The following is a 24,139-nucleotide window of genomic DNA, read 5'->3' as shown; positions in this document are numbered from 1 at the left end:
GTGCACACCTGCAACGGGTTCACCATTTGTTCTTTTTGAATTTGATCCGATGAATTCCTTTGTCTTGCATTTTGACACGTTTGCGTTTCCTTTCAAGACTGAGCAGCTGCAGCTGAAGCTCATTCAGGAGAAAGATCTGAACGACCAACTGGAAACTGAGAAGGCCATCGTAGAGAGACAGGTTGGTCGTGTGTGTGCATTTGCGCGTTTGGTGTGTTAAGGGTTGGGTTGTGTTAGGGTTTGGGGTAGCGTTGCAATATCTATCTGTACCTTGAATGATCTTCTAGTGCTCATAGTCGCTAAGATCTTAACAGATGATCTCTGCGTCTGTCTGAAGTATCGTGACCTGCGCCTGGAAATGGATGAGTTTGAGAGCACCAAACCTTTGGAAGATGTCATCTCCAAGACAGAGAGTCGCGTCAAAGAGCTTGAGAATGCTTTGAGAACTGAGGAGAGGTACCGTATCAATTTATTATTTTTCAATTTTTTTATTTATTTTATTTTTTTTAATTTTAAGGATTGCATTTCTTGCACGTTTGCATCGGCATGTCGAGCATTTTGTCGTGCCCACTTTCCATTTGTGTTCTGGGCAGGAACAAAGCTGTTCTTTCTAACACTATCGGGAAACTGGAGAGGAGGATCAACGAGCTGAGCGATCAGATGGAGGAAGAGCACAAGATAGCTGCTGAACAGAAAGACCTGGTAACACACACGCGCACACACACACACACACACACACGCGTGCGGTCTCCTAATTTTCATTTAAAGATACATGCTCAATTCTTCTGCGATCGGTCGTGCAGATGGCCCAGAGAATCCGCTCACTGAAGCGTCAGCTGAACGAGGCGGAGGAGGAGGCCAGCAGGAGAGACGCTCAACTCCGTCACTGTCAACGGGAACTGGCCGAGGAGAGGGAATCGAACGGACGACTTCAGAGGCAGCTGCTCGACCAACACCTGCAAACAAAGTAAGCACTCGACGCGCATTGCTTACATTTTGCAAATATGCGCAGACGGTATCAACAAAGATTCTATGTTATTTCTTTTCCTTTTTTTTCTTGCTCTAAATTTCATGATACCCACTGAACAATTCCAATTTTGGATTGCTCAAGTTATTAATTTAATTTAATTTAATTTAATTTTATTTTATTTTTATTTTTATTTTTATTTTTATTTTTATTTTTATTTATTCTTATTTATTCTTATTTATTCTTATTTATTCTTATTTATTCTTATTTATTTTAATTTATTTATTTATTTATTTATTTATTTATTTATTTATTTATTTATTATTTTTTATTTAATTTTTTTATTTTATTTTATTTTATTATTCAAAATGTTGTTGCCAGTCATTTTAAGTGAGTCTTCTGCACCTTTTGAAACAAATGGAAAAAAAAAAAAAACCCATAATCGTTTGCCCTCTTTAGGCGTAAGGATACTCTGACAATTCGCCAGACTCTCGATAACCTGCGGCTGGACCTCAGCGTTGATGATGAAGATGAACAAGTGCCACAACAGCAAGAAGTGAAAGCAGAAGAGAAGGTACCGGAGCAGATCAGTAAGGTCACTGAGGTTTGAGAGTCCACCGAGGTTAGGGGCACATATCGCAATCAGAAGATAGTATCAAATGTTCTATGGGATCAAGTTTACGCGTATTTATGGGGGCCCGATTCTATCCCATATCTTTGCAAGCACATTCTTCTTTCAAATTTGCATTGTCGACGTGTAAACATAAGCTATCGCTGTATCACAATATCGCAGCCCAAAAAAAAGACGTACGCAGTGACGCCACGTCATCGCTGGTCTTGCAAAAACAAAATGTTACATGCGTTGGCCATGTGCTCTAAATATGCCTTTTTGTTTTTGTATCACTCTCAATATTTTTGTTTATGGATTATCATGTTTCCATGATAATATGAACTTTTGGACAAGATTAAAAAAATTAATAAATAAAAATCAGAGGATAAACTCACGAGACACTTCATTAGGTACACCTGCACATACACGAGCTCTTTCGCAAATTTTTGATTGATGCTGTCAGAGAGGAAATAATGTCGCAGTACGTTTATTATTTTGGCTGTAATTTGTATCGAATTGACTCTAGTATGAGAAGATTAAATGTTTAAGATTCATTTGTAAGGTTAATTAAGTCAATAATAATAATCAAAATAAAGTGAATGAATGGGCAAATGAGGAGAATTCATAATAAAATAATATATTTATTATGGTCCTGATCGCCAAACTTACTCTTGAAAGGTCGTGTTGGAGTTTAAAATGCGCCGAAACGAGTACAATTCAAATTTGAAGATGGTGTTTTAGAATTTATTCAGTTGTATAAAAAAAAAAAAGTTATTAACGTGGAGTCAAATTTTCACAAATTGTACGCGTTTTCCATATTGAATTTGTGGATTTTTGCGGACAATCTTTCAGGATTTTTTTTTTTGTGTTAAAAAGTGTTTAGTATATTGTCGCTATGTTGGTCTCACTGGTTTTTAATACTTTACAGCGTTTTGAGAAAAACACTGTAAAAGTGCAGCGCGTGGGATTCACACGACATTTACAAATGAATTCACACTGAATAAAAGTTGTCTTCCAACTAATTACTTGGGCAAAACAGGTTTGTAAAGAATGAAAAGTATACTTGCAATGCTCAGTCGTTTAGGGCCGGGTGTACTGCTGAACGCAAAAAAAAATAAATAAATAAATAACCAAAAAAAAACTTGCTGTGCCTTAAACACCAATTTGCCTGATTGTTTTAACATCCAAACTGTAATATGAAGTTTTAAAATGGAATTAACGTGGACGATATTTAAGAGGCTTTTTTTTTTTTTTTTTTTCGAAAAATGAAAGCTTCTTATATTTGGATCTTGGCCAATGTATTTTTATGTTCTTTGCCATTTTCACTCACTGCCTCCTTTGGGCTCAGCGAGTAAGTGAGTCTGTTTTGACATATATGCAGTATATTATAAAGCTAATATTCAGATAACGTCAGGTTATGTCTATTTTGTTTACATTTGCTGGTGTATTTACTTCCCATGATGTTTGGAATGCAGTTTATTTGATGTATGGTATTGCTACTGTATTTCATTACTGGTCTTTCCACATTCCATAAAAGAAACTATTACAACATATTAAAACATACTCCTGTTTTTTTTTTCCTCAGTAAACAAATATGCTGGTTTTGCTGTCATGTTGGATATTTATTGTTGTTTTTCCACATTCTCTGTCTTTGGTGAGAAGTTTCCTGAATAAATTCTTCTCCACTGTAAAAGCATTGTTTTTGATTCTAATTAATTTATTTGAGGACCAAATGTGATCAACATGTAAAGAATAATAATGATTATAATAATAATTCCGTAGTTATTTTTCGTTTAAGGTCTCTAGTCTTTTTTATATATATTTTTTTTTTTAAATCAACCATGCCCAGAATTTCTGAATTTGTCAGTGCTGTTCAAATAAATGAGCGAAAGTTGATCAGCAGCGAACTGTCAACCTCAGACAATCCGTCAATCAAAGCAGAAATAGCACGTTGAAACACCACCATCTGTCGGTAGAACATATGTACTACAACGGAAGACGCTCTGGATGTCAAATTTTAAATAAATTCGATAAACAAAGGCCGGAGCTGAATTTTAGTCCGGCCCAACGAATCGGATGATGAACCTCCTTGCAAAATGGGCAAACAACAAAAAGCGCCTCAGAACGCGTCAAAACTAACAGATTTATTTGCAACACTAAATGCATCACAGTCATTTCATTCGCAATAGTTTCAAACATGCTGCCCGGCGGTGCCACAAACCTAAAAAGAAGAAAATAGAAAATAAATCACACACAAGCATCAAACAAAACATTTACAAACTGCAGTCGTCTGAGAAATTTCACACAAAGAGACGTTCCAAAAATAAAAAAAACTCTTAGAGGTACTTTGATTTTTTTTTTTTTTTTTTTAAACCTGGCACATAAACCAATGTCATCCTCTCCTTCTGCTTCTGTGTTGCACTCCAGAATGAATAATACATCAACATATCGAGTAGCACACATTAACAGAGCATCCGAGAGATTTAGTAACAGGCACCGAATGAGTCCTTAAACATTGTAAACTCTTCAAGAGGATCTTCAAACTACACTTAAGATTGAGGTTGCATGGCAAAAACATGCAGCAAGTACATCAGTCAAGAAGAAACAAGTTGAAGGAACTAAAATGATGCATGAAGGGAGACTTGGCTAAAACACACATTTGCTTTGGAGGATGTTGTGTGTGCGGAAGAACGTCAAACTAAAACTCGTTCATGTTTTCATGAGATGTCCATGAGTCGGAATGCCATGAACAGAGAGGGCCACCTAAAGGAGTAAAAAAAAAAAAAAAAAAAGTGATTCCTGAAGTAAATTTGAAGCTTCATTTTCCCACCACTTAAGTAAAGTTAGGATGCTACCACATTTTGTGAGTTTTATGACACTCTTAATCATGATGTTGGCACGCACGCGCACACACACACAAAACGTGAACGTTGTTATCCGAGGTTTAGTTTCGTTGAAAAAAAAAATGCTTTTGTGTGAAGGTTCTCTTTTTATTAGGATTTGGCACATTGGCAGGTTAAAGGTGACAAAGTGAAGCCAAAGCTTAAGGGCACATAAACCTTTTGAACAGATCCATCGCATACAATACAAAAAAAAAAAAAATGTTTTGTATCATCATTACTAAAAGGGCCACGGAAGTCACGTTAAGCAGCAACAAAGAAAACAAAATAAACCACCGACTCTTTTGGCTGCCGTTGGTTTCAGCACAATTTTAGGCTTGGAAGCCTAACAAATGCATCATAGGGGAAGAAATAAATACACAACAAGCAAGAACGGTGATTCTCATGACTTGAGCAAATCAACTCTTTTCAAATCAACACACATTTTCCATCATGTAAGGCAGATAGAGGCGTTATGATTTTAGGTACATGGTTGACTTGCAGAAAAATTGTTGAGATTGAAAGCTAGACAGAGGTTGTGAGATACATGAAACTGAGTGTAAATAATAGTTCTTGTGACAGAAAATCTCAATTTGCCATCGTCAAACTGGAACGCAACCAACGAAGAAAAAAACAAAACACAACTCTGCAGCTGTTTTACATGGAGATGGAAATAAATACACATTGATAGTAGTCATGAACACTCGGCATAATTTTGACCCTCCGGTGAAAAGCATTAACAGTTCCTCCAAACGTTTGTTTTTGGAAAAAAAAAAAAAAAAAAGTAAATATGCGCAGTCTTAGGCCGCCATTAGATCCAGAATCTACGATTTATCTATCTATAATATATATCTCTATTAAAGTATCACTCGCCCTCACATGCGCACACACAATGACTATATACAATATATCCTGATCCTCCAAAACACTCAATGCACCTCTTATACATTTTAGCAAAACTCGTGGAGGCCTAAGACTTCCGCGCGCTTCAGTGTACAGAACCGCAGCAGTTGCTTCAATTTTAGAACATTTCAAGTGTGAGTGAACCAGACCAAACCTCGAGATTATCATCAGGGTGTCGAACAGATACGGCACAAAAATGCAACAACAAATAACTATCGGGATGCAAAGCCGTTCAACCTGACCAAGAAAGAAACTCATTTAGTGGTCTTGTTGAATGAACTACGAGTTTGAAAGGCAGCCGAAACAGGATGAAAAGATTAGACAATTGAACTTAAAACCACCAAGCAGCAGCGATAAGGACCAGAATGGTCGACTGCAGTTTAAATGAGGAACAAAAACGGACAAAAATCTGACCTTGACTCAACTGTCTTGCGACTAAAACTGAATGATCAGACTGCAGTACCTAGAATAACCCTTAGAGGGAGCACTTGGGTTGCTCTTGTCCTATTGAGGCATTTTGGCAACAGAATGTAATGGGGTAAAAGATAATAAGGAAGCTAAATAATGGTTTAGTTTGGGCCGGAAAGGAGATGGTCACGATGACACCAAAGAAGCATGCAAGCAATGATGAGGAAAGACAGCGAAAGATTGGCGAGTAGAGAGTACACTTGGTCACTTCCTGAACGAGCTCTCGAGCTCTAGCATGCACATTTCTTCTCATCGGGCTGTGCAGTGGAGAGCTTTGTGCTCCCCGTGCCGTTAGAAGGCTCTGAAGGCGGTTTGTCCACACACTGCTCCATTCTCTTCATGACCAGGTCCAACAGCGTTATCACGGCCTTTTCCACCTCCACCCCGGTCGCAGCGCTCGTCTCGAAATATGGGATCCTGTCGGTAACAAGCCAAGTTAGGACAGTTGATGGATAGCTGGTATATTTGAAGGCGCTTTCCAAAGACGACGAAAAAAAAAAAAAAAAAAAAAAACATTTTATATATATATATATATATATATATATATATATATATTTATTTTTTTAAATATAAATGATATATATTTTTTATTTAAAAAAAAAATAATATATATATATATATATATATTTTATATAAAAAAAAATGTTAAATATAAAGATATATATTTTTTATTTAAAAAAAAAAAAAAGATTTTCCGGTTTAAACTGTTTTTTTTTTTTTTTTGGAGGTACACTCCTAATATATATACACACATTTATACAATGAAACATACTGTGGACATACCCATACTTGTCTGCCAGCTCTTTTGCTTGTTTTTCTTGAACCTCGCGCTGGTCAGCCAGGTCTGCCTTGTTTCCAACCAACACTATATCGGGGCTCTCACAGTAAGCGTTGGCTTGGAGCTGGCCTGGAAGGCAACACAAAGCAACCTATTGAGCTCTCATTTTGTTCAATGATCCAACAAACATTTTGACGGTACATTTGCCTACAGCTGCGTCAGTGGGAATGTGTGGGATTTTACACAAAGGCATTGTAGTTTAGAATTTTTTTTTTTAAAAAGTGACTGTGACATCAACGACATACTCATCCAGTTTCTGACATTGAGGAAGCTCTGCTGGCTGGTGAGATCAAACATCAGCAGGAACCCCATGGCATCTCTGAAGAACGCTGTAGTCAGGCTACGGAATCTGAAATGTCAACCCAAATTAGACTTCATCATAAATGAGATTTGTACATCGGCGCCAACGGGTTCGCAATCCAAATTATCAACGCTGATTTTAATAGCGTAAAAATATTCAATGCACACTTTGCAGCTACAAAAAGTCAACATTTCACAAATTCAACATTCAGACCTATGTTGACACACTGGACGGTACAACACATTCTCAGCACAGAAGGAATATGAGTCATTCTGCGCAGAGGATAAAGAATACACGCCTCTGACTAGTCCGAGATTGTCCAAGAATTGCTGCAACGGTTGCGTTCAAACAGACATTTTTTGTTTGAATCATTACAACACTGCAGCAACGCCAATTGTTACGCCGATGTGGCAAAGGCAATTATTGAAATGCATCTTTGACAAAATGTTGTAAATGGACTGTAATCAAAGGAATAATTATAGATAAAGAAAACCTGCATTTCATGTAACCCCAAAATGCGGAGCCAGAGCAATAAATGACAAATGTACTCTGCGTAGGTGGAGCGATTCCACGTGATTAGTTTATCCCTTCATTTTATTTATTTTTGATTTAATGCTCCAGAAAGTATAATTAAAAAAAAAAAAACTTATGTAAGTGAATGAGTCATCCTAATGTGAGTCATCTAGCCTTGGGAAAAAAAAAACAGATCAAAGCCTTTTACTGAGTAAAGACCACGAAGATACATTACGCAGAGCGGCCATCAATGATACATGAAGTCGTGAACAAGCAAAACAACATACGCACACTTGTCCGAGTAAACGTGATACGCTTGTAATTGCTCCGGTATATTGAAAACTGTGTTTCAATCTTGACTAATTTTATTTTATTGCGCAGCCAACCTGAATGAATGCAATCTGGATGACATTTCCTCAAACAATGGCTATTAAAAAAAAAAAAAAAAGCCCACCTCTCCTGGCCAGCTGTGTCCCAGAGTTGGAGGTGAACCTTGAAGGTTTTTCCGGCTGTCATTCCATTAGGATTGGAAGCTGTGTACACCTGAGGAGAAACATCACATTGGGTTAAATACGGCTCGCTTGGGATGTGCGGTTCAACTGACCTGATTATTTTCTGTTACGCCCCCCCTAGCAAGAAGAAAGCACTTCAAGCCCCCCACTCACTCACCGCCGCAACTCTACATAATAACATTTTTGTTGCAAAACAAACCTACACCGTCGAGTTAATGGGTAAGGAGAGCGCCACTGCCACCTGCTGGAGTGGATGTGCAATTACACTTCATTGTAGTACCACGGGAAAAAAAAGCATGTTCCCCAGGGTTACACGCTCATGACATTTAAATTGCACCAATATCTGCCTCATCTAATTACCGCATGTAATAATTACTAATCAAATATCATTGACAGACAATGATCAGGTGGAGCCAAAAACGTTGTCAACTCTTGCAGTTAAAAACTGTGAGCGTCGACAGAAAGAAAAAAGAAAAACGATATTTTATTGTCAATTTAGACGACGTCCTACGCTGTGTTGATACGTGGAGCTGATCAAAAGGGATATTCCGTCAAAATGCATCCAAGAAGACTTTACTGGCAGACCATGGCGATCATTTGACTGGTTTCCTTGGCAGTCGTGGAGTGTGGGAGGTAAACCTAAATGTATTTCCGTTTATTTTTCATCTGTGGACTACTTCGGGGAAACGATAGCTCAACGGGCTTTAAAGTCGAGAAATGGACACGGATGAGCAAAGCGACTCACTGCTTGTGTTTGTGGATTGGTGGGAAGCCTCGGGCGTCATTCACACCTTTTACTGTGACAGATGAGAGCGAGGCACTGCCACTGACACGAGTGGGAATCGTTTCATACACTTCTTCAGCACATGTAAAATTGGTGGTTTCAAATTCAAGGTGACAAATAAGTGGCAAGCCATGTTAAAAAAAATAAATAAATAAAAAATGATATATATGAAACATTTATTTTTCTTACAGCCACACCGGCATCTCCATAAAGTCAGTCCTGGGAGTTGAGACAGCTGGGAACTAGCAACGTTCCCATGAGAGAATTCCCCATTTCCAAATTAGAGCAGTCACATGATGCCAAACAGAGACGACAAACTCCCCCATGTAACGTGTTTGCTATTTCCTGAATACAGAAATTCATCATCCAAAAAGAACAAAAAAAAAAAAAAAAACCCGCAGCCACGGAATGAACGGAAGGATTCCAATAGTTGGCAAACCAAAAACCTTCCGATGACAAATGGAAAAGGTCCGGCATAGTTTTGGGGGGAAATTAAACTACTTGGAGATCAACCAAATTGACGTCTTACCACTCTTTTTTCCCTGAAGTCGATGCCGACTGTGGTGATGAACTTGGGGTTGAACTTGTTATCTGTGTATCGGTACAGGAATGTTGTCTTCCCCACACCGGAGTCTCCCAGAGCAAGGAGCTTTATCAGGTAGTCATAATCCCCATCAGTCATCGTGATGACCAATAGAAACCTGGACAAGACACACACACAGATGCCAGAACACATTAACAGTGTATCATTTCAAAAGAGAATAAAACACAATATATATATATATATATAATACAAGTGGAGAGCAAGGGGAAGAAATTAAAATCTTTGCAAATTTATTAGTTAAAATGCTAAAAAAAAAATACACTTTATCCATATCCATAGTGCAATTAAAATGAATTAAGTTTCATGCGACGGTAAGTGTTGCGGCAGGAAAGAAACAAACTTGTCTTCAAGCTCAAATGATATCATACGCTTCTGCATTGTTCAACTTTCAAAGCCAAAAGGATGTCGTGACAGAACTCCGTTAGTACAGATAACAGTTTGATTGAAGAGGAATGCCGCGCATTTGGACTCATTCTCTCTTTTCTATTGATGGCCTCAAGGTTAAATGTTGGAATGTTTGGACGGACTACCATACGACTCCAATTCACTCAGCTGAGACGGTTTATTAGAGAGAGGCCATAGTTCAACCCGGCAGAAATAATTCAGATAACACAGAAAGAGAAAAGTACACCTTGCTAAATTATTCAACTTGGAAGCTCTGGATGAGACTTTTCAAGAAGACAGGCACGTGCAGGACGGCAGGATGGGAAGTTGAAGTTGATGTCTGAATCAAGCTCAAGAAAAGAGTTTTTTGTAAGAAACTAGGGCTTTGGGTTTTTGGTGCTGGAAACTTTTCGGAAAAGTAAGTAGCAAGCAGAGGCAATATTCTTCTTTCAGCAATCAACAGAAACGAATGAGAGCTGGTTTTAAACATGAAGAAAGAGACATTGCTCCTTTCAACGCTCACACGACACGGACGAGTGCAGTCAGAGGCTGCTGTTTTTATATTTTAAAGCACTTGACAGCATGTATGAACGCAATTTCAGTCAGTGATAGATAGTTGTTTTGAAAAAAAAAAAACACCATTAGTGCAGACATTTTTCCTCTGGAGTATTTTTTTTATTCTTCTCAGTGTGGATTTCGACTTCACATAATCCTTCGTATTTTTGTCAAAATGTACATAAAAACTTACACATATTACTCATATTTGCTTACTGTTAATTACATTTACTTTGTAATTAAAAGAACCGCATACATTAGAAGTATTAATAATAATACAATGATAATATAATCATCCTACCTATGACTTTTAGATGACATTGCTTCTCGATTATTTTGGGGTATTTGTATATACTGCGCTTCACATCGCCAGCTCGTAGCAAAACAAACCTCCCTCGTCGAATTAATACTCGCCGCGATCAATGGGCAACGGGAGCGCTACTGCCAACTTGTGGATTGGATGTGCAATTACACTTTGTTGTACGGCGGGGAAAAAAAAACGTTTTCTCGATGGTCTCAGCATCGCACCCCAGGGGGGGCCGCCCCACTATTTCAAAAACACTGGTATAAGCGAACAATTATTATGTGGAACCTACTTTTATAAGAAAGGCTCAGAAAAAAACTAACTAGGAAATGAGGATAGGGGGAGGCAATATGTAGGGAAGGGAAATATGGAGCAAACTGCACATAAACATAATTGAATCTGTTTCATGTAATAGTTTAAAATGAAATGTGCGTGTTGGTGCTGCTACTGTATGATGTCATCTCTTGGTGCATATCAAACAAGACTTTAATGTGATGCATTGCTGAATTATGAGGGTGGAACCGTTTAATCTAGTGAGGTGACGATACATGCCATTTACAGCATCATACAAAGAGACACCTCGTCATTTACCCGACACGCCATCTTACCTCATCATTCCAGAAATACAATATTTACTGACTATCAGAATTACTGCTGCAAGATTTGTTACACTGGGCTCGTAGTGGGGAAAATTAGTCCCAAGAGCATGCTAAATCTTCTCTCTCAATAACATGGAAGCAGAACAAAACCATAAAGCACCAGAGAGGCATTAAAAATACATGAAGAATCAAACACAACAGGGGAGATGGGGAACAACAAGCAGTGGAGATGTAGAGAGTGTGCAGCTCTCTGGACAAATCATAAAATGATTGTGCTTGGAGAAAAGGAGCTCACATGAAGCTGTCAAAGAAACAGAAATCCGCTGTACTTTAATTAAACGTGAATAAAGCATTTATTTTCACTCAAATTATTTTTAAGTACACTTAGTCCTGTTGCTCAATTTATTATCTCAATATCTGATTGGCCCTGGTAGCGATGACCCATGTTGCATTTACAGTCACCCGTTGATTGACAAATGAGCCGTCCAGATTGGGTTCTGTCTTTGGCCCCAAGACATGAAAAGGACAGCTGACATTTGTCAGAGAAACCCAGACGAATGCGTCGGCGACAGTCTAGATTATCTTAAACGAAGCAGACATACGTTTAATTGTGCTCCTGATCCGAGGACACCGATGAAAGTCTTTGCTCAAGGCGCTAATCTGTTCCTCGAAGCCGACAATCAATAACTTCTAAAGGGAAACGACGACCGACTCGTAATCATTTCGTTCAGACCTTCTTCGGGGTTTCCACGGCGATTCGAAACCGTGGCATATTTTCGAGCCACTTAACCCGGCAGTGATGCATTCATGATGTCAGCGCCTGCCGGGCCCTTTAGCTTCATCGCTCTGCATAGCGTTGGCAGCAAAAGAATTGTTTTCTGTCAAGACCCGTCGCTCGTGACGGGAGGTGAGGGCGGAGATTTATGAGTTCAGAATTCTGAATTCGGAGCTTGACCTTTCGGCGCAGCTCATCCTTCACCGCAACAGAATCCCGAAACAACGAATATGCTCTTGTGCATCTCCAAATTGCACGTTTCACTCAGCCTTCATCGTGTCTTTGTTTGAGTGCAGTCTAAACAAAAGCAGTAGCGCATGAAGAGCATCATTACAGATGTGCAAGTCTCAACCAGTTCCTTCCTTCATCTCACAGCAGGACGTGCACCAGCAAACGCCACAGAAAGCTACCACAGCTGGGTGTGAAAGGTCAGCATGGATGATGCCATTCCAGGAAGAGCAACTCGAAAATACGTAAGAATTTTTGAAATGTAATTTCATTGAATGACTTGAAAAAAAAAAACTAAATACAATCAATATGATGACGTGCAGTTATGCATTAGTGCAAAATAAAACGGCAAATCTATCCCAATTGTCAAGTGGATAGCTTTCTGACGACACATACCAGTGAAGATGGAGTACATTTTTTTTTTTATTATTTATTTTTATTTTATTTTATTTTATTACTCATTTCACCATCCTTGTTATTGAATTATGACTTTATTATTATTTTACTCTGTGTAAAGTGTTTAGTAATGTTCGTTTCTTTCATCCAATTCAACTATTAATTAAAAAAAGAAATAAACATCAGCCTAATAGATTCTTTTTTTTTTTTTTTTAAATTGTGAGTTGCAGCTTTCTAATTCTAATTCTAATTCTATTTTCCCCTCCTCATAAAGTTGTGTGTTTATATTTGTGGGTTTTATGCGGCTTACTCAGTCTTAACCAATTTGTCAAGCAAATCAAACGGAAAAAAACATCTCAGACAATCCGCCACGGTATCGGGAGGAAAAACAGATTTAATTGCTCAGTATGTGTTAAAAGTTAACATTAACAATGTGGCAAAAACCTCAAAAGATCTTTTCAGGGTTTCAGCACTGATAGTGGCTCGTGTTGCTGCCAATTACGTTTCCATGGGCAGGTAAACTAGCCGAGTATAAATTTGACAGAAGGAATTGTCTTCTTTCATCTCGGTGGACATCTAGAAGCTGACATTTTACTTAACAGCTAATCTCTTTTATTTGCAATTATGGCCAAGCTGCTGAAAGGAAAATTGGAAATCATTTGACCTTTGATCTCCACAAAGTCACTGGCTCTTCTGCTCAATAATGTGGCCTGCAAGGCAAACATTATTTTGCCGTCTTTTGTCCATTTAAATGTGACGGCTATGAAAAAGATATCTTTGTGTCTCTCTGACCCATAAAATGAATTTAAAATGTTGTGAATATAACTTTAGTCCCCTTAAGATGTAACACGAGGTAAAGAATATAAAACTTTTGTGTCTTGAATGCGGACATTGACATTTTTCTTTACGGATCACGTCGTCTTGTTCGTTGCTTAACCGCCAAGCTAAGTGAAACTCCAAATTATGGCTCACAAGGGAAGCTACAAACGAGGCCCTAAATCCCATAGCACACACGTTGAAATGGAAACGCAATATTATGATAACTTGATTCCCCATGGCGGTATTAAAAAACAGTGTGCCTCTATACTGCATCCTCTTAGCAAACCGTGATTTATTGTATTTATCACAGCGGGCAGGACACTGGCCACAAAGCATCAGCGGAATCAGTACACATGATTTTTCTATTTTTTTTTTTTTGAAAGTATAAAACGACCCACTAATGTAATGAACCAAATACAAATGTATGGCACTTAACCAATGAGAGCTAGCTTGAAACGCTAGCACAGCAGTCTACATCGCTATTCCGTGCCCCTTCTGTTCAAACAGCACAAATGGACACCAGTCACAAAATGTCGAAATCAAAGTCATTTGGTTCGCAAAACGCGTCAATACTGGCACCTGTTAAGATCTTTCAAGTCAATGAAAATGGGAACAAAAACAGAAAGTAGAAAACCAGCAGCAGCATGAAACACTTCTGTCAAATGAATAGCATGATGCGAAACAAAAATGATTTGTCATAGATAAAGCCTGTATCCCATTTATTGATTCACTAAATATTTCCAGCATCACTGGCAGTGAAAAAGAAAATTTGTTCATGTGACCCGAGTGCGACAACAATAGACAGCTTTCTAATCACACGATGATACTAGCACAATGATGCTAGCAATGGACTGGATTTCAAGACCTAAACTGATACGAACTGCAGGGCAGAACCACAACAACCAACAAGTAACAATAGTCCAAATATCACCACTCCACTGAGAAAAATGCGTAGCGAGTCTACAATAATAGGTTTAGTCATTGTTTATTAGCTTCCTCCTTGTTTAGTGTTTTGGCGTCATCAACTCACTCCCGACCAACAAGCATCACAAGTGTGGCAGCACAGATTTGCGATTTTCACCCAGTTCTCAAAACAAATATTATTCAAGTACCCTTTTGCCTTCGGGGAAATGGTGGTGATGATAACAAAATCAATAATGCATGTTATGGTGTTTTGTGGTATGTTCCGGTATTAGCGCCGTGGCACGCTGGTTATTACAGAAAGCTGATTATTTTGTAAGGATGTTTTTATTGTTGTTGTTTAAATGTATTTGCAAGAGGACACACTACATGATTATATGCAATTTGATTAGTGTAATTTGATATTGTCAGTGGTGCAGGAATGGCGAGGCATCAAAGTAAAACGCGTTTCCGATCTTTTCGTGACCTCATTTAGCAATACGAGAGAGGAAGTGTTATTCAACGAAGAAGCATTCACAGTGCGAGCAAAGCTAATTACAACCGCAATAGGGAGTATTATTTTATTTTGTATTGGAATTTAAAGACATCCATGAAGCACATCACAGATTTTTGTTAGAAATGAGACGAAGCCCCAGCATATGTAAAAACAACTAGTTGCGTCCTTACAGTGATGCAAATTTGCTGGTTTAAAAAAAGCTTATGGCGCTCGAGGAATTTCAACAAAGTACACAAAAGTTTTGTTCATCTTAAACCAGGCAAAACCTTTTTAACCAGGGTTGGGCAAGCTTTTTTGATTGTTGGGCCACAATGGGTTCTAAAATTTAACAGAGGGGCCAGACCAGGAGCAGATGGATGGAGTGTTTTGGTCACCTCACCACATCGGAGAAAAAAAATACATTTAATTTTAAATGAAAATGAACAAAAGCATTCCAACAAAATATCTGTGTTTGACACACCAGAGTATTTAGAAAATAAAACATCTACAAGGTGTCAGGTTTCTTCATTTAATTTTTTTTTCCAAGTTTGGCGGGCCGGATTAAAATGTTTAACGGGCCGCATGCGGCCCCCGGGGCCGCAGTTTGCCCACACCGGGGTCATTTGTTGCTCCACATCACTTGATCACGAGACAGAGCTGCAGAGAACATTCATCACCACCTTCTGCCTATGCAGTTCTATTTCTTACAATTCTCATAAGCAAAAGCCAAATAGTATCGCAGCGGTTTTCAAAGAAAAGGGTGTGATCAGATTCCACAGTTGCACACATTTACATTTCCCTGTACAAACAACCAAGTAGTGTCTCAAGTCTTTGCTGCTACTTTTCAACAACGCGTTCATCGAGTGGCCTGTCACATGCATCCATCGCCGTGGCTTCGAGGCCTGACTTACCGCTCAGTGGCTCCTCAGCTGATTCAACAGTGTCGGGTCCTGGAGGGGGAAAGGAGGCGTCAGGGAGCAGCTGACCGGCAGCCTCACATCTACACACACCAACTAACTGTTTGCCTACCATTCAGCGGGAGGCAGACAAGGACGAGGAACTTTAACAGCCACTCCCCCCCCCCAATACACCCCCCCACTTACCACCCCCACCACCACCACAAGCAGCACCACCGAGTTATCTGATCAGCTGACTTGCTGCCGGGGCTGCAGGGAAGGATGAATAAAACTGTTAAGTCAAGCAACCACCATGCTGTAGTTGCTGTGGTGGTGATCGCGCTAATTAAATAAGTAGAGAAAAGAGTTGCGGAATTAAAAAAAAAAAAAAAAATCAAAACAGAATAAATATGGGATTAAAAAATGTTATTACTTAGAACATAGTAATAACATAGTTATTACTATGTTATAACCTGAGCAAAAATAACCGACTAGCATTTTAACTATTTCAGTTATTTGTCGACTGACATGTTTACTCTTGGTGTGCGGCATCCTGCCAACGAGCTCATTGGTTTATTTATTTATTTTTTACCTACTGAGTATTAGTAGTTAGAAGGTTTCTCTTTCTGCTTCCCCCCTCGTCCTTTCTTCCGCCTCTGCAATTGTTTCTTGCTTCTTCGGTCTGACTCTACCACTGCTGTGCTGTGTAATTAGAGGGTGGGGCCAGGATCTGGTAAACTAGCTGCGGTCGTGCACGTGCACGCACACACACACACAGACACGCACCACCACGCGCACGCACATCTAATCATTTGAAGCAAGAGCAGCCGCAGGTTATGCAGGTGGAGTCGTAAAGCAGGAAGTAGAAAAGACCTGAAATGTGACTGCGCAAGATCTTTCTTGAGAGGAGGAAATGCATTCTCTGTTTGTTACGCAAGACAACTCACATGTTGCACAAATAAAAGCAAACAAATAAAACAAAGTGATAGCCAGATCGCTCATTCTCTCACTGCATTACATTTGAAATTATTTTGACGGCATTTGCAAGGGATGATAAGAGTTTATCGATCTAAAGAGATAATCGAACTGTTCATGTTGTTGCGGTTAATATGTTTAGGCCGGAACAATCTTTTGGTACTCTCGCTTCTCTGCTGGAGAGATGAAAGGGTCATGCACATCTACCTGTGTTAATTTAAGCAGATTAGGCACTCTCTATTGCAGGCGTGGGCAAACTACGGCCCGGGGGCCACATGCGGCCCATTAAATGTTTTAATCCGGCCCGGTGAACTTGAAAAAAATGAAATGAATAAACCTTGTTCATATTTTATTTTCTAAATACGGTGCTTTTTCAAAGACATATATATTGTTGTAATGCTTTTGTTCACTTTCATTTCAAATTAAATTTATTATTTATCTCCAATGAGGTGAGGTGACCAAAACGCTCCATCCATCTCCTCCTGGTCCGGCCCCGACCTCAAATTTGAGAACCCATTGTGGCCCGCCAATCCAAAAGTTTGCCCACCCCGGCTCTATTGAGTCACCCTGTCATATGACCACAAGAGCAAGAGTGCCGTCATGCGAAATAATGGATAGTTCACTGTATCATTTAATTCCGCATGAAGTATTGAAGAGAAACGCGCGCTTTGGGCAAGCCGAGACACAAAAGGCCACTGGAGCAAATGTGAGAAATACAAAAGAACACACTTCCCACATTTGAACCGTGAACGCTCTCTCTTTTTGAGTTCCAACGTTTGAGCATAGCGATGTATTTTGTCCCATCACATCAGCGGGAACAGCTGCCGTAAACTGCCTCCGACTACCGTTACAATCCCTCTGCTCCCATTAGCGCAAAATAAAAACGACAACGAGGCCCACGACGACGTGCTAAGATATCAACATCAAACAAACGTGTTGCCCCCAGAGGAAGGCAAGTCACACGTCAACGTGAACCAGAAAAGGTCTTGTTAATGTTTTGAACGGAGCGCAGTTGTAACATCTAACATGGAAATGAGCTCACAGGAAGGTGTTAAGATGACACACACACACACACACACACACAGCAGGCAACCGATTATGGTTCACTGGCCGCCCAACTCTAATTGCTGCCATTCTTTTCGCCGTCCGAATGAGAATAGTGCGAATATGATGCAGGCTTTTGAGTTCCATTGGAACTGCGACAATACACAACGAGAATATTCAACAAACGGCACAAATTCACTTTCACGGTGAAAAGTGCAAAAGGAGAAGAACTAGAACCTTGGAGAAAACTTGCTCAACATTAGGTATTTTACGCGAGATCGTCCTTCATCGAGTTTCAAAAATCCACAAAGTTTTTCGGAAATACTAACCAGGAGGGTAGCAGATCGCTATGGTGCTGCAGACAAGAAATGAGGGAAAAACGCGCCCATTTATTGTTAATGTCTCATCTATTAAACAATATTTTCCAAATGTTTGCTTTTGAAAAATGATGTGCAATGTGGAGGAGATTTTTTTTTTCCGAATAAGACATCTTCTATGTCTTAAATTCATCTCATTTTAAGTAACCTAAAACAATGCAATTGCGACGGTCATTAAGTCCAAATGCTAAAATCGTTTCTGTAACAATAAAAATGCTCGACGGTCGAAATGGCAGCCTGGAAGTCAGAGTCACAAGACAACAACAGCTTCTCGCCAGCAGGAGAACATCCATTATGTGTTTAGAGGCAAAATGCGAGTCCAATAACACAATGTCGAGTCCGGCCTGCACAACGGACATCATTGTTGCGTACTTGCTGATCGTCACGTTCTTCACAGGCCAGAATGAAGTCAACAAGTCGAGAGCGATGAAGAACACCGATAGAACGACCCGGCGAGTTAAACTTATGCAGACGTAAACAACTTATTGATTGATTATATACACATTTAATTGTTCTATAAAATACGAAATCTAATAAATCAAATTCTCAATCCAAATATACACCCAGTGGCGTATTGCAAATATGTTTTTGGATGCGAGCCCGAGGACATGCAGTTGCTGCACATGTGCTAGGGACACGGTAGCTATGCAGAATTTAAAAGGGTAAATGATTAAGCTGCAGTGTGTGTGTAGCAACTGGCAGTGGGCCGTTTCCCAGCGCTTTGCATTTACGGAGGGAGTGTGAAAAAAAACAAAAAAACAAATAGACACTGTTTGGTGCTTTTTTTTTTTTCGCCTTCTTCTTCTTCTTTTCAATGGGTAATAAAATCTCTGGGGTCTCTGCTCAAGCTGCTGCCCCCCGCGACCCGACGACGAATAAGCGGTAAAAAATGTTGGATGGAAAATAAAGAAATAAATCTTCCACTATTCACTAAAAGAAAACAACGGGAGTCAATTTGTACCCCTCGACGGACAAGCTGCTATCCATGAGCAATATTCATTTTATTTTTTTTTTTTACACTTGAATGATTACACTGAGAATGCAGACATTGTTTGTTGTTTTGTGTTTGAGAAATATCACGGCGATACTGAGAACTGATACTTTCATACTTACAATAATAGTGATATGAAATAGTCATGCGGTTTTAGAAACATTCATCAACAAAAGTTAGGAGTCGCACAAATTCACTTAAATGGCGACGCGATGAAATTGGCAGTAACTTCCACGATTTGCCAGTTGCAACGACTAAAGACAAACAGCATATTTGTCCCCCCCCCCCTTTGCGCATTCCTAAGTGCAGTCAACGTGAAGGCAGCAGCATCGTGACCGCTAACTCTCTGCACTTGTAAAACAACTCCACACCTCTCCACCTCCTCATTTTGCATCCTTTTTTTTTCCACCTTCTCTCCTTGCAGTCGTTCCGTCTCTGTCACCAGGCAACTAGCCTTTTCTCCTGCTTTCTCTCTCATCTTTCTTACTCTCTTTTCTTTTACATTACTCCGTGTGGTTTTTGGACACACATACACACACACACACACACACACACATCTTTTCCTCCTGCGCATCAAGCTTTTACACTTGCGGGCTTCCTAAGTGAATTAATTGGAAATTGTGTTGCAAACTTGAGACAATATAGTGGTTATTATTATTATTATAATAAAAAATAAAATTTACAAAAAAAATTTAAAAATGTTTTAAAATTTTAAAAAAATAAAATAATAATAAAATAAAATTATATATATATATATACACACACACACTAAAATAATCAAGTAACAGAACAGGGATAAACTGTCACCCCCCCCCCTCCCTAAGGACTTCGATGGTGTCATCAAATCTGTGACTTTAAGCGACAAACAGCTTTTCTCTCCAATACGATAGTCTCGGAAAACAGCGTTCCCTAGATCCACATGCAGCCTTTGCCATTAAAACGGCACCACTTCATAAGGAGTGCCCCTCCATGAGAAGTTGTAATCATGGTGCTTTATGACTGAAGATAAAAGTGGCAGCTGAGGGGAAGAAAATGTTCTTCCGAGCACCAGTACAAGCTTCAATATTGATCTGAAAGTATTTTCACATCCCTGAAATTCATCCCCAGATTGATTTATTCCCTGCTCTCTTTGCCGAGCTTTCTATTCTTTTATTCATAGGCAACTATTCAATTGAACTATTTAAGATGATGCACCAACAAAGGAGGAAAACAAATTGAGGAATTTAAAAAAAAAAACAAAAAAAAACTCAGGAATAATTGCCCTGCTTCCTGCATTGCTGGGTGTTGGTAGAGTAGCGTGTTCTTTATGGTTTCAGGCGGCTTTTTAATGTTTATGGATCTCAGCCGCACATCATCAAGGCAGGAGCTCTGTGAGAATGGACACAAACAGCTGCGCTCGCTCTTACAGTCAGCCTCAAACAGCAGTTCGTGCAGACAACACACACACAGATCGTGTTTGAGAGAGTATTGTTTTGATTTATTTTACATTAATGGCGTTGTAGTTGGAAGACAAAGTTATGAAAATAAATAAATAATACTTAAATCATATTTTTGCAAATCTTTGTTAATTCTAATTTTGTTTTGGTGTAAATTGTCGTCGGTTACTGTGATGCTTTTTAAAAAGGCATCCAGTTTAGTTCATAATTAATGTAATAAATTATTATTAGTATAAAGTATGTTTTGCGACGTGTATTTCAGTAAGTGCGGGGAGCAACTACATTTCTTGAACATTTTGATTTTTGACCGGCCTTACACATGGAAAGGGTGTTTTAAGAATATCCTTAATGTCCTTTTCAGTGTTTGGTGCACGAGAGCTGACCAAACCCGGCGCACCACAACTTATGTAGACACTTCAAAACAAGTCAAACTCTTAATCTATCGCTCAGACAAAGTTTTATGAAGACAAACAACTGTGGAATGAAACCAGGAAGGAGAATTCGAGACAGAATCAGTCCCAGTGTTGTGTGGGAAAATGAAACGTCACCGTCAAATGTTCTACACTTTATAGAATCGTGTTGCATGTGAACCGTAGTGATTTGTCATTGATTATCTCCCACGATGCACTGCAGCACAAAACATCCAGTTGCGAAGGTAAAGGTTAAGTCAGTTCAGTCTTGTAGGTAAAATTAGATTGCACCAGATTGGATTTCCTCTTAGAATGAGGCGCAGCTACTAATATTTTCTATTTCACATATTTCAGATTTGAAATGCACCCTGAAAGAGTGTTAAAAGTCTGGATTTGCATAGCATTTTTTTGTTAAACCTGAAAGGCCCAACTGTTGATCCAAGACTCACAATCAATATCCTCCCTTGCAACCGAGGTTGTACCAAGATAAATCCAACATAAACTGTCAGAGATTCCATTTAATCACTCGTTGAATTTCTTCCAAACCAAACTGAACTGCTCTGAGATCCATGATGTCATCTCAAGACAAACATTTGGCATCACAGTTTTTTTAAGCACATCGGTCGCATGCATATGTGGCATCCTATTTAAATAAAATAAATAAATAAAGAACACAGTCTTTGAGATGCTGCAGAGCCGCTGGTTACACTCCACAGCTAAGCCCCAATCAGCCCTGCGCCTGCCGGGTTATGACTCATAGCCCGTCGCCTGCCTTCCGATGATGCTCGAAGCCACAAGTAACACGGAAACGCTCCAGTAAGCAACCCCGCCGTCAACGAGGCAGCTGTATCGGGCGGATTGCGAAGACGTTTCGACTCGTGCTCGTACCTTTGACGTGAGAGAAACAAACTCAGATTCCTCTTGCAGGTGGCTGCTGCTCTCTGGCCAGTTCGTCTCCTCTTCCTCCTCCTCCAAGACGTTGCATCGCTCCCACGATCCTTATGGCGAGGGAATTCCGCGCACAGAGCGACCGAGGTGCACAGAAGTTAGTTTAAGTGTCTAATGAGAGACGAACTAACAAGTGGACCTCGGAATTATGGAGGAAGCTCGGTTTTCCTGGGGTGGAGGGTTGACGTTGTGTCGCATTCAGGGACACCTCGGAAAATGGAAAGATTTTTTTTCTCCATGCGTTTTTGGTAGCGAGTCATAAAGAAAATCGCTGTCAGTTATAGTAGAGTTTATTATTCTCCGGGTACGAATAGATACAGTATCTATCTGACATAAAGTGAAAATTCACTAGCTATGGAAAAAAAGATCACTGTGAAAATCAACACCATTACTATTGAGATTTGCGACCAGACAACATAATAGTGTTCCTCTTTGACAATATCACTGCAAATTGAGCTGGGGTATTGTGTTATTTAATGAATAATAATAATAATAATTTCCAACTGTATCTAATTGAAGTGATATTGACAATTAATATTAAATTAATAATTTTGAAATACTGGAGAAAATACCAGTTCGCCTTCATCGGAATTACCATTTGTCAACAACTGAACTAAAATGACTTGACTGACTGGGTCCAAGTGCTCTCCACATTCTATTTCTTTCAATTTCGATATTCAACAGGTGTTGACAACCAGGGTGATATCATACTAATTTGATTGTGATGAAGGTGAACGTGTATTTTTTTGTGCTCTTATGCACTTTTAATATTGGTATTTAAACATGAACAGTAAAAGCATCTAAGTGTAGGTTATTGCACATGTTTGATCCCATCACCAAGTCAAGACTGTTGGGAACTATATTAGTTGTTGCTTATATTCTCTCAAGTTTGGGTGCATTAAGATTAGGGCTCAGAAGCTTCGGGTGAAAGGCAGGTTACATCTTGGATTGGTCGCCAGTTAATCACAGGGCATTTAAAGAAATAAGTAACATACCCGAGCGGGACTTCAGGTCAGCTGCCAGCAGTGAAGTTAAAGCAAATGAACCCTTTTATTTAAATATTTATATATCGCCATCGTCTTATTTGGACGGAACCTTTCGTTGATTGCTGCGTCAACTCGGACCGCTTTAAGTGAAGTGGCAGAAAACACGGAAGTAAACACTGCCTCTTTTTCCTGTTGGTGCTTTTATCGTCATTCTCATTAAAAACAAATATTTGGAGAAGAAAATGGCAGTCAGTGCGGTTCATCTGGAGTCGGACGCCTTCCTGGTGTGTATGAATCACGCGTTGAGCACGGAGAAAGAGGAAGTGATGGGTTTGTGTATCGGAGAGGTAGAAGTCACCCGGATCGTCCACATCCACTCCGTCATCATCCTCCGCCGCTCGGACAAGAGGAAGGACCGAGTGGAGATCTCCCCGGAGCAGCTGTCTGCCGCCTCCACGGAGGCTGAGAGGCTTGCCGATATGACGGGCAAGCCGATGCGGGTGGTGGGCTGGTACCACTCCCATCCGCACATTACCGTGTGGCCCTCGCACGTCGACGTCCGGACGCAGGCTATGTACCAAATGCTGGATCAGGGCTTTGTGGGCCTCATCTTCTCCTGCTTCATCGAGGACAAAAACACCAAGACGGGCCGCATCCTCTACACATGCTTCCAGTCAGTCCAGACCCAAAAGGGTTCCGAGTACGAGCGTGTGGAGATCCCGATCCACGTCGTCCCACGCGAGGCTATCGGTAAAGTGTGCCTTGAGTCGGCCGTGGAGCTGCCGCGGATTCTGTGTCAGGAGGAACAGGATACATACCGCAAGATCCACAACCTGGCCCACTTGGACCCCGTCACCAAGATCCACAACGGATCTGTATTCACCAAGAACTTGTGCAGCCAGATGTCTGCGGTGAGCGGACCGCTTCTGCAGTGGCTGGAGGATCGTCTGGAGCAGAACAAGCAGACCATCGCGGAGCTGCAGCGAGAGAAGGAGAAGCTGACACAGGAGCTGAATGCCCTCTGATTGGGGGAAGAATGATTACCTTATGTTTTTTTTTTTTTTTTTTTTTTTACCACAACACAACATATTGGAGGTCGTAGCAGCTAAATGCTTACCTCATGTCAACATCCACAGCTGGCACGTGTTCATTTCCATTGTTTGGGGGGCGTGTCAGGCTTACCCCTCCATCTCTGTAGTGGTAATTTTTTTTTTTTCTCTGTAGTGGTCATTGATAAAGTT

General features: G+C 39.9%; 3 protein-coding genes across 10 annotated transcripts in view; 2 read left to right on the top strand and 1 right to left on the bottom strand.

Moving 5' to 3' along the window:
* The window catches only part of LOC148318965 (uncharacterized), a 31,508-nt gene extending 28,235 nt beyond the window's left edge, over nt 1-3,273 (top strand). For all 3 annotated transcript variants that reach the window (XM_088281735.1, XM_088281734.1, XM_088281736.1), the window contains 5 exons: nt 98-181; nt 338-456; nt 594-702; nt 804-967; nt 1,427-3,273. In XM_088281735.1, the coding sequence (XP_088137861.1) occupies nt 98-181; nt 338-456; nt 594-702; nt 804-967; nt 1,427-1,577 (627 nt within the window). In that variant the 3' untranslated portion in view covers nt 1,578-3,273. The remainder of the gene's footprint in view (nt 1-97; nt 182-337; nt 457-593; nt 703-803; nt 968-1,426) is intronic.
* Nucleotides 3,274-4,546: 1,273 nt separating this feature from the next.
* Nucleotides 4,547-22,953, bottom strand: rab27b (RAB27B, member RAS oncogene family). 6 transcript variants are annotated; one of them, XM_088281841.1, is made up of 8 exons: nt 16,328-16,493; nt 15,939-16,001; nt 15,747-15,785; nt 9,305-9,476; nt 7,934-8,022; nt 6,911-7,014; nt 6,611-6,734; nt 4,547-6,244 (listed from the first exon to the last, which is right to left on the bottom strand). In XM_088281841.1, exons 4-8 carry the CDS (start codon nt 9,455-9,457, stop codon nt 6,058-6,060), a joined length of 657 nt encoding a protein of 218 aa, XP_088137967.1. In that variant the 5' UTR covers nt 9,458-9,476; nt 15,747-15,785; nt 15,939-16,001; nt 16,328-16,493; the 3' UTR covers nt 4,547-6,057. The 6 variants fall into 6 exon arrangements, with proteins under 6 accessions (XP_088137967.1, XP_088137969.1, XP_088137965.1 ...); XM_088281843.1 differs by lacking the exons at nt 15,747-15,785; nt 15,939-16,001; nt 16,328-16,493 and adding an exon at nt 22,908-22,953; XM_088281839.1 differs by lacking the exons at nt 15,747-15,785; nt 15,939-16,001; nt 16,328-16,493 and adding an exon at nt 21,853-22,112.
* A 56-nt stretch (nt 22,954-23,009) lies between these two features.
* Nucleotides 23,010-23,965, top strand: brcc3 (BRCA1/BRCA2-containing complex, subunit 3). The gene has a single exon (XM_088281557.1). The coding sequence runs from the start codon at nt 23,141-23,143 to the stop codon at nt 23,921-23,923; it is 783 nt and encodes a 260-aa protein (XP_088137683.1). The 5' UTR covers nt 23,010-23,140; the 3' UTR covers nt 23,924-23,965.
* The last annotated feature ends 174 nt before the right edge of the window (nt 23,966-24,139 follow it).

This window comes from Idiotropiscis lumnitzeri, chromosome 18 (assembly GCF_059441095.1).
Source record: "Idiotropiscis lumnitzeri isolate Australia: NSW breed Sydney's pygmy pipehorse chromosome 18, RoL_Ilum_1.0, whole genome shotgun sequence".
NCBI lineage: Eukaryota > Metazoa > Chordata > Actinopteri > Syngnathiformes > Syngnathidae > Idiotropiscis > Idiotropiscis lumnitzeri.
This window is presented reverse-complemented; position numbering and strand designations above follow the sequence as displayed.